The 11310-nt window shown below is 40.3% G+C and overlaps 1 protein-coding gene across 1 annotated transcript in view; it reads right to left on the bottom strand.

Moving 5' to 3' along the window:
* Positions 1-11310, bottom strand: part of ADCY10 (adenylate cyclase 10) — a 113955-nt gene that overhangs the window by 47073 nt on the left and 55572 nt on the right. The window contains exons 18-20 of the mRNA XM_007937730.1: positions 6790-6918; positions 5678-5956; positions 5250-5540 (exon numbers count right to left, since the gene is read on the bottom strand). Coding sequence (XP_007935921.1) covers positions 5250-5540; positions 5678-5956; positions 6790-6918 — 699 coding nt within the window. The remainder of the gene's footprint in view (positions 1-5249; positions 5541-5677; positions 5957-6789; positions 6919-11310) is intronic.

The following is an 11310-nucleotide window of genomic DNA, read 5'->3' as shown; positions in this document are numbered from 1 at the left end:
AGGTGATCCCACAGAATGTGGAAATTATAGAACAATATCATTAATATTGCACACAAGTAAGATCTTACTGAAGATAATTCAAAAAAGTGAAGGTTTAGACAGCAGTTTTGTTTCCCATTCAACAATTTCTACACAAAATTTTCAGTGATATTGGTTAAATTCTTCACAATGTGGGAACATTCTTATTATTTCCACTCTGGTTATTTCATTCCTACTAATCTAGCTTCCCCATTCCCCTTTACGTTCTCATCTTTGCTGTTTGGTCTAATTAGATGCTTTTTTAAAAGGTCCGCAGTACTTATGGGTGATATTCTTTATTTTCTGAGCCAATCTATTATTTAGCTAAAAGGCCACCTCAGGAGCTTATTCCAGTTCAAAGTTTAAAAAGTATCTCACACTAATAGTCTTGGGAGACTCCTGCCTCAATCAGTTCAATTAAGTCTGGCTTTTTTTTTTTAAAAAAAAATTGAGGTTCTGTTCCACATTTTTCTACCACTCTATTAGGTTCCATTCATTGTAGCCCTGTAGTTACCACCTTCTTTGAAAGTCTCTGTGCCTTTGGCTCCCACAGAATTAGTGCTCCATCAAGCCCTGTGAACACCTCCATCATAGACCTTAGTATACAATGTATTGTGCATGTATCCTTCCAGACTGCCATCTAGTACATACCTAGTGACTAGATGCTGAGTATATTCACTTGTGCTTCCACTCCTACAAAACTGCTCTTAGTGGAAATCATGTTACCAAATCAAATGTTTATATCATTGTCCTCATCTTATTACACCTTTCAGCAGCGTTTAATACAATTGACTGCTCCCTCTTTTCACTGGCTTCTGCAACACCCATTCCCTTGGTTTCATCCCTCACTAACTACCCACTTATCTAGCTCCCACTACTCTACAAACATTCTCAATGCCGATAAGCCTACTACTAGTCCCAATGATGAGACAAGGATTTTCCATGAAACAAATAAATTTAAACCACTCTAGCTGGATCTTGAGGAGATCTAGTGGCTCAATGGTTAAAGCATTTGGTTTTTTCAGCATTTGGAACCCACTAGCCACTCTGTGGGAGGAAGATGAGGCACTCTGCTTTTGTAAAGATTTACAACTTGGGAAACCCTCTGAGCAATTCTACTCTGTCATAGGGTCACTATTAGAATCAGTTTGATTGTAGTGGGTTTGGGTTTTTTGGGGGAAGATAGCTGAGTCTGAATGGCATGAGTGGTTGCAATCAGCTGCTAATCCAAAGGTTGTCAGTTCAAACTCACCTAGTGGCTCTGCAGAGGAAAGGCCTGGCAAACTGCTTCTGTAAAGATTATAGCCGAGACAATCCTATAGAGCAGTTCTACTCTGTAACACATGGGGCCACCCTGAGTCAAGCTGACACGGCAGCAACTAACAACAGCTGGATCTTTTTTATGTGCAGCCAGTAATGATATTAATCACTACCTCTCCAATGTGTTTGGTGGTTTCTAACTGCCAATTCTGTGATTAGCAGCCAAGTGCCTTGACAACTGTGCCACCAGGGCTCCTTTGTGTCCTGATTCACGGAATAAATTCAAAATTTATCAAAGCCTGCAAGGCCCCTTGATGGTTTTATTAAGCTGTTTATTGTCTGTCAGTCTCTATTAAAATTCAAAATTTACAATAGACACATATATCCTTTTTACCACTATGTCCTCAGTACTGAGATGACCACCTGGCTCAATAAATAGATGCTCAATAACTATTTGCTGAATAAATGCATGTTTGTTGAAAAAAAATAAATGAGTGAAAATAAAATACTTTTCCTGCTTTTTATCATCCTATCATTTACCATTGGTTGAATCATATTTTTAGTTCTCAGTATTCTTCATTTAATAAGAGAAAGATTCTATTGAGTTCCCTACTTCAAAGAGGATCTATAAAAATCAAAAGAAAAAAAAAAAGATACAGTGCTTGTAGGTTCTCAGATGAAAGGAGGCATGCAAAGTTACTACTTTCTCACCCTGTGGTTTCAAAGATTGGAAATAAGACTTCAATTTCAAGGTGACCAACTTACCTCTTGTGTTTTCTCCTGTCCTTCCAGGTCCAGGACATATTTTTACCTCATTAAAATGAGAGTGAAATAATTTTCCCGCCAGTCTTAGGGCCATTTCACTGGCTGTCCTGGAATGTTCTTCCCCAGTCATCCGCATGACAAAAACCCCCATTTCCTTTAACTTTATACAAATCTCTCCTCTCATTGAGAGCTATCTTATCCACTCTGTACTCCTAATCCTCCTCACCCTACTCAACATTTTTTTCTTTTTCTGTTTTTCTCCATGGGATTATCACTTGTAACATACTATATAATTTACTTCTTTATTACATTTTTCTTCATTGTCTGCTTTTCCCTAATAGAATGCTGTTTTGTTCAACAATGTATCTCAAATGCCTAGACCAGGACCTGGCACATAGTAGGAACCAAATGAATTACTTGTTGAATGAGTTACTGATATATTGGATGAGACTTCAACACATTTCCAGAAAATAAAGGAGGGGGAAGAGTGGCAGCTGATGAAGTAGGTACAGGAAGGAAGCTGAAGGAAGGAGCCCAGGAGGGAGCCAATGGTCACTGTAAATACTTGGAATGGATCAAGACTCAGAAAATAACAGTTTTTAAGAACACGAGGATTCAAAGAGAATTGGAAAGGGGATCAACTTCCTCACTCTCGTTCATACTAATACTATGTCTGTGAACCTTTTCCAATCTTCTAAAGGCCCAGTGTCCACAGTGAGAAACTCAGGGATAGTGGACAGAGTGTGAGTTCTGGAATTAGACTGACCTGCAATTGAATATAGTCTGTCACTAGTTCTGTGACTTTGGACAAGTTACTTAATCTTCTATCTCATGTATAAAATGAATCTAATCCTTCACCTTAGAAGATTGATAAGAGAATGTAGGAGAAATAAAGAAAGGATGAGATTAAATATTTATTTTTCTACCTACTCTGTGCTAGGCAGAAGGAGCTTTGATGGTGTAGTAGTTAAGGCATTTGGCTGCTAAGCAAAAATTTGGCAGTTCAAACCCACCATCTACTCTGTGGAAGAAAGATGAGGACCAATGGGGGTCATTATGAGTTGGAATTAACTCAAGGGCAACAAGTTTGGTTTTTGGTTTGCTGCACTAGGCAGACAACTCTTCATGGCAGAGTGGTTAAGCATTTGGCAGCTAAATGAAAGTTTGTTGATTTGAATTCACCATGTAAAAAAGATGTGGCAGTGCTGTTTCTGTAAAAAATTACAGCCTTGGGAAACCTATGGGGCAGTTTATTCTGCCTATAGTATCACTATAAGGTGCTCTGATGCTGCTGTGGTTAAAGCATTGGGCTGCTAACCAAAAGGTTGGCAGTTCAAACCCACCAGCTGTTCTGTGGAAGAAAGAAGCAGCAGTCTCTTTCTGTAAAGATTTATAGCCTTGGAAACCCTATGGGGCAATTTTACTCTGTCTTATAAAGGTGCTATGAGTTGGAATCAACTCAATGGCACTGGGTTTGGTTTTGGGTTTTGGTATAGGTTCACTATGAGTCAGAAGCTACTCTAGGACAATGGGTCACATACTAGGCACTTTACATGTATTTCTTCCCAAATTTTAGTAAATTGCTTCCATGAAGATTACAGCCAAGAAAACCCTATGGAACAGTTCTACTCTATAACATATGGGATCACCATGGGTTGAGGGCTGACTCAATGGCAGCTACCAACAACATATTATAATATAGGAGTCCCCTATGTGTAGCTTCTGTTTTCCCAATCAGTTTCAGCCAGAATCACCAAGAAGACTCTCTGACTAGGGAGCCCATGAATGAGGCTAGAATTGGTGCTGCTGCTATAAGTCTGACATCCACCATGCCTGGAGTGACTGTGTCCTTGGATCCTTACACTTTTTACAGTGTAGTGAATTACATGATATGGCTTTTCTAACCATAGTCTTTGTAACTCCCACTGGATTACTGGGTGGGAGCATGCAAATATGTGTCAACTTGGCTGGGCATCTGGTAGTAGTTATTTCCTATAACGAGACTGGCAATTAATTCCATGGTTGAATCTGCCATGAGCAACTGAGTAGCTGCTTTTAAACTCCTGATTGTTAAAGTCATCCACCTAGGGTATTTCTGTTGGAGCAGCATGAAGTAATCTTCTGGGAAAGATTGCTTTCTCTCAGGTGTGTAGAACTCTGATGATGGCTTAAAATTAGCCCTCATAGAGGCAGAGGGGAATCTCACTATCAGGTGAGAGAGATGCTTGGCTAAGAGATGGTGACAGTGGGACCAAGAGGCATGGGACAGAGTGGCAGCCAAAAGGTCAATGGCCAGAAAGGCATATCTAAGGGCACAGCAGAGGGGAGACTGTCCTGACTGAAGGACTGTATCCTGAGCATGTTCCTGAACTTGAATTATAGCCTATTGCTTCCCTAATAAACCCCATAATCTGTGAGTTCTTCGTGGCCACTGCAGCAAATTATTGAACCTACCAGAGAGATGGTGGGTGCCGCAGGAGGGATGGTTTGTGTCAAGGTTGGTAAGAGGGCTGGAAGGTGGCGGCATGTCTGTCCTCATAGGAACAGCCCTTGGGCTGCTGATGGTGAGTCTGTCTTCCTCTTGTGTAGTAAGAGGTCAAAAATGCTGCCTCCCTGCCCCTTTGAATCTTCTGCTATGTTTTCCCAGTTCACACACATGGTTTGTATTATAGGTTTATAATTTTTTATTTTTGCTTCTCATATGGTTTTAAACCCCTGCTCTGAATACAAGCCCTCTTTTCTGACTTGCTTAGCCCTGGCTAATTCCCTTCTACACATATCCTTTTCCTGCTGGAAACCTGTTTCAAGCTAGACCAATAAAACAGCATTCTTATCTGCCAAGAAACATCACTCCCTGAAAGAGCTTGTTCTTGCTCTTACTTCAATCTCTGGAACCTACTCTCTGAATTTAATTAAGCTGGGGTCTGTTCTATCATTTTTGGCATTTTAATTGGCAATCTAGTCACACGTCACACTCCCTTTTGCCAGTGCCTCTTAACTCCAAGCCCTCCTTGACAGTCTCACAGAGAATGGTTCTGCTAGACTGAAGTATTTGTGCATTCTCCAATTCATTGGCCTATGCTGCCAAAGTCTCATCATTCTCTGTTCCTGACCCCCCAAGGGACCCTCAAGGTCCAGACCCACTCCTTCTACGTCTATTCTCCAGATTTCCCAATTGAGGATTATTACAAAAGAAGTGAGTTTACTTCTAACTCCATGGGCCTCAGCCATCTTCTTAATGGTATCCATATCCAAAGTGTTGAGTCGAATGTCCACCATGAAGTGGTGATAAGGAATGAAGTCCCCACTTCTGCAGTAGTTGCATTTGTGAGCATTTTCTTCTAGAAAGCGGGCACACTTCAAGTGCATGGCTTTCTGCTGGTCCTTCAGCCACAGTTCATAGGCTGTTTTCTGCATCATAGGCTTGCAGAATCTAAAGATGTGGCACTCAATGACCTCGCTTTCCAGTTCTCGAAGCTCTTCCTTCTCACTAAGAGCTATAAAGAACAGAAAGCATTTTTCAGACAGACAGTAGGCAACAAACCAGCTCATGCTACTTAACATAGATCCATTATTTCATCTAGATGTTCCTTTAACTAAGTGGAAATATGAGGCACTTCCAGACTCTACTCACCTGTCCCTTCACTGAGCTTCAGAGACAAAGAGCGAAAATGCACTTCAAATGAGGTCGAGTGTTGTTTCAGAGCCATCCGGAGCTCCTTGCCATTCCGGAAACAACCAAAGACGTTAGCTTCCACTAAGATTGCCAGGGCTTTAATCATCATCTTCATGTTCCAGCAAGGGAGGATCTCAAACAACAACTCTGTAGTGAAGGTCTGGCCAATAATGGCAGCACATCTCACCAACATTTGGTGGGAAAGACTCATGCTGTCCAGATGCACCAGAGAAATTCCTGCAGGTGGAAAACCATTCAAGAGGGAATTAGTCATCTGTCTTTATCAAACACTTTCTAGAGATGGGCAACTGTCATGCCCAACAGTTCTTATTCATAGAAACCCAGTCAAGTTATTTTCTTTAAAAGAATAATAATACATCCTTGATATAAACTCACTGTCATTTTTTTCTCATAAAAGATGATGACAGAATAAGTCAACAGTGTTAGATTTTTTCCACCATTATTTGGTTTGTGTTTAATTGAAATTTTATTACATCTCATTTGTTTGTGCAGTTGAATAAATCTTTGTTCAAATTAGCCCCCAGAATGTGAATGGAGGAAGGTGGCTCCTAATTAGAAGCTATTGTAGTTGTTATGTGCCATCGAGTGGGACGCGACTCATAGCAACCCCTCCTTGGGTTTCCGAGGCAGTATCACTACGGAAGTAGATTGCCCCATCTTCCTTCCGAGGAGTAGCTGGTGGGTTTGAACCGCCAACCTTCTGGTTAGCAGTCAAGTGCCTTAGGCACTACACTACCAGAGCTCCCTAATTAGAAGTAGAAAAGGTAAATAGACACTGAGCCATCCCACTGCCTGGGACAATAAAAAGACAACAGCAGCAGGAGCAGCAACAACAAAGCACCCAATCTGAGTCTTTCACTATCTTTCTTTCTCCTTTTTGAGATAGTCATCTTGGGGCAATCTACTTCCATAGTGATACTGCCTCGGCAACCCAAGGAGGGGTCACTATGTCTGACTCGATGACACATAACAACAACAACAACATCTTAGAGAAAGCAAAAGGTGAATCTAGATACTGGAGAATAAATACCAAGTCAAATTTTCTTTACCTTTTAGTGATGCTGGAGGTGACAAGTTTTTTAATCTAGCACTACTAGCAATGTTACAGACTTCTCCATTGTCCTCTTTGATACTGGGATCAAGCATATTTAATTCCTCTGTTGGCTTAGTGAAGTTCTCTATAGGGAGATAAGGAGGAGGAAAAGTTGAGAGCCATTATCCTGTCTTATAGTCTGATTTTCCAATAAACTTCAAGATGGATATCATATATAAAAATTTATACTTACTCAAGAAATGTTTTGTTGTTTTATTTCCCCACAAAGGATTGGCTGTAAGTATTGGAAGTCTTCCATAGTACATTCAGTTTATAAAAAGTTGATCCAGAGTGAAATAATCAGGATGTATCTTATCTTATAGTATATAGTAAAATTTATGTGTGTGCATATTCATATACCCACATTCAGATACAAATGTATTTTGTGCTTTAATTAGGACATGGCTATTTTCAGAGAGCCACCTCCTGTCTGTTTGTCACACTGTGGTGGCTTGCATGTTGCTGTAATACTCGAAGCTATACAATCAGTATACAAATACCAGCAGGGTCACCCATGGCAGACAAGTTTCAGTAGAGCTTCTAGTCTAAGAAGAAAGGCATGGTGAGCTACTTCCAAAAATTAGTCAATGAAAAATGTATGGATCATAACAGAACACTGCCCAATATAGTGCAAGAAGATGAATTCCCTAGATTGGAAAGCATTCCAAAATACATAGTGACCAAAACAACAGACTGAAGCATTCCAATGATCATGAAGATTGTGCAGGACTAGGCAACATTTTGTTCTGTTGTACATGGGATTACCATATGTATGGTGGCGCAGTGTCTAAGGCATTTTGACTGCTAACCAGAAGGCTGGTGATTCAAACCTACCAGGCACTCCTCAAAGGAAGGTTGGGCAATCTACTTCTGTAGTGATACCACCTCAGAAACCTAAGGAGGGGTTACTATGAGTCAGATCCAACTCGACAGCAGTGAGTTTGTTTGTTTGTTAGTTTGTTTTTTGGAGACTGACTCAATGGCAACAAACAACAACAATTATCAGAGAAAGAGATTAAAAATGGTGAGGTTTGAATAATAAACTTGCTTAGTAATTTTGTCTTCTGGTACTCCAAAATGAAATGTTTATTTATTCCTGTAGTCATTCACTACTAGTGTAACACTTGGTAGCTGCAAGGCACTGTGTTAAGTGATACAGAAATATGAAGGTGAACACAACCAAGCCCCTGAAGGGATAAATAATAACCACAAAGAGCTAGACTTCTAGGCAGTAAGCAAGTGCCATGTGAGTGGGCACAAACAGTAAGTGTCAGAGAATTCATATCAGTACCAAGAAGCCAGTTGCTGTTAAGTCATATCAACACAGTATGCATTTATTAAGGACTTTTTATGGACCATATCCTGTGAAGGCCACATGAATTAGGCAAACTCTCAAACCTCAAGGAGCTTAACAATCTACGAAGACAGGTATTTAAATAACCAATCATAATACCAGGGAGAGTGTCTGATATTTTGGCAAAGAATATTAAATATACCACAGACTACTAGAAGAACAAACAAATATGTCTTAGAAGAAGTACAGCCAGAATGCTCCTTAGAAGCGAGGATGGCAAGACTTCATCATGTGTACTTGGGACACGTTATCAGGAGGGACTAGTTCCTGGAGAAGGACATCATGCTTGATAAAAAGTAGAGGGTCAGCAAAAAAGAAGGAGACCCTCAATGAGATAGATTAACACAGTGGCAGCAAAAATGGGCCCCTACACAGCAGTGATTGTGGGATGACACAAGACTGGGCAGTGTTTTGTTCTGTTGTGTATGGGATCATTACAAGTTGGAACCAACTTGACAGGAACAACAGACACATAAATCAATGGGACAGAATAGAGAACCCAGAAATATACCCACACAAATAGGCCCAACTGACTTTTCACAAAGATGCAAAAAGGACATGGGGGCAGCATCCTCTGACCTCCTCCAACATCAAGAGAGGGAAACAGAATCACCATCAGCAGCCCAAGGCTTATTCCTATGAGGCCAGACATGCCTCCACTCTCCAGCCTTTTTACTAGTTCTAACACCAACCATTCCTTCTACAGCATTCACTATTTCTCTGCTGGGTTCAATAATTCACTGCCATGGTGGCCACACAGAACTCACACATAATACTCATGATTATGAGGTTTATTAGGCAAGTAACAGGTTACAATTCAGGTTCAGGAATGTACTCAGGATACAATTCTTTGATCAGGACAGCCTCTCCTTGGTTATGCCATCGGGCAAACCTCTCTTTGGCCCTTGGCCTTTCAGCCTGGCCTCTGCCCTACTCAAGCAAGTGTCACAAATCTCTTTTACCGAGGTGCACCTCACTCTGCCAGCCAGCCTCCTGCCCAAAGGCACTCAGCTTTCTTGCACCATGGGCTGGTAAGCCTGCTGCTCTGTCTCATGCCTCTTGGTTCTGCTGCCAGACATCTCAGACTGTCATCACTGCTGGTTGTCTCTGCAGGCTATCTCTGCCGTATTTCTACAAAGGAGGCCCAACACAGGGATCTCAAGTCCAAGGATGTGCTCCACTCCACCTCAGGCTCTTCTCTCTTGATGGCAACGAGATCCCTCCTTCTGCCTCTAGGAGGGCTCATTTTAAGCCTAGAAGAATGCCAAGACTAACCAATCCCCACATTAGAGTTCCATACACCTATTTCCATGGTACCACCCCCAAAACGGTGCCATGTACATTATTTACATTTCTAACAAGCTAACCAATCCCCTTGGTGGGCCACAAAGCACCACATATTTGCATAGTTCCATCCACTACTCTGGTGGGAATCACAAAGACCATGGCTAGGAGAACCATACCAAGTAATTCACTGCACTGCAAAAAGTGATTCAATGGAGAAAATACAGCCCTTTCAACAAATAAAGCTAGAGCATTTGGACATGCACAGGCAAAACAAACAAGCAAAGAAAAAATGAACTGGACTTAACTTTTATACCTTATACAAAAATCAGTTCAAAGTGGATCATGATATAGCCATGTTCAGGTTAATGTATAACATGAACTATAAAACTTTTAGAAAATGCACAGGTGAAAATCTTCAGCATCTAGGATTAAGCAAAGTGGTCTCAGACTTGACACCAAAAGCACAATCCATAGAAGGTAAAATTGATGGATTGAGCTTGATGAAAATTTTAAAAGCTTTTTCAAAAGGCCCTGTGAAAGGTATGAAAAGATAAGCTGAAGATGAAGAGAAAAATTTGCAAATCATATATCTGACAAAGGACTAATATGTAGAACGCATAAAGACACTCAAAATTTAATGGTAGAGAAACAAACAATCCAATTAGAAAATGGGCAAAAGGTAGGAAAAGGCATTTTACCAAAGAATATATACCGATGGCAGATAGACATATGAAATGACGTTCAATGTCATTAGCCATAAGGGAAATGCAAATTAAAACAACACTGAGATATCACTACATTCCTATCAGAATGGCTAAAATTAAAACAAAAACCAGTGACAACACCAAGCACTGACGAGAATGACAGAAAATCCTGGACCACTTACACATTGCTGGTGAGAATGTAAAATGGTATATCCTCTTGGAGAAGAGTTTGGCAGTTCCATTAAAAACTAAAACATGACTCAGCAACTGTAGCCTTGTGCCCATATCTAACAGAAATGAAAACTTAACGTTACACAAAAGACGTACACTAATATTTATAGCAGCTTTATTTGTAACAGCCAAAAATTGGAAAAAACCCAAATATCCTTCAACAAGAGAATGGTTAAACAACCCATGGCACATCTTCTACACCGTGGAATACTATTTAGCAACAAAGAAGGAATAAACTATTGATACACTCAACAATCTTGATGAGTCCCCATAGAGTTGTGCTGAATGAGAACAAGTCAATCATGAAATGTTACAAAATGTATAATTCTATTTATTAAACAATTTTGAAATGACAAAAATTATAGACATGGAGAACAGATTAGTGGTTGCCAAGGTTAAAGAGAGAATGGGGATGGGATGGAAGTGGGTGCAAGTACAAAAGAACAACATGAGGTATCCTTGTGGTGATGGAAATGTTCTGTTCTTCATTGTATCAATGTCAATTTGGTTGTCACATTCTACCAGTTTTGTATTTGTTACCTCTGGGGGGAACTAGGTAAAGGTACACAAATCTCTCTGTATTATTTCCTATAACTGCATGTAAATTTATAATTACCTCAAAAGTTTAGTTAACAACAACAACAAAAAAATGAAGCAATAAGGTAAGTGTTGTATTCAGTCATTTTGTCATACTCCACTGGGTTTCTAAAGTGCCTACTGTGGTATCAGACACAGAGAGGATGACCAGTAGGTGTTTGTTGAATGAATACATTTAAAAAGATTGCGTTCCTTTACTCCCATTTTATAGCTGAGGTACTTGAAGGCCCAATGAAGTTTGTGACTGATCTCAAAATATTAGCAATGAAGTGCCATATGTGTCCCTGTAAGGAGCCCTGTGCTG

This window comes from Orycteropus afer, unplaced genomic scaffold (genome assembly GCF_000298275.1).
Source record: "Orycteropus afer afer isolate SDZICR_OR568_19922 unplaced genomic scaffold, OryAfe1.0 scaffold00044, whole genome shotgun sequence".
Classification (NCBI taxonomy): Eukaryota; Metazoa; Chordata; class Mammalia; order Tubulidentata; family Orycteropodidae; genus Orycteropus; species Orycteropus afer.
Note: the sequence above shows the minus strand (reverse complement) of the source record. Positions and strands in the feature narration are given on the sequence as shown.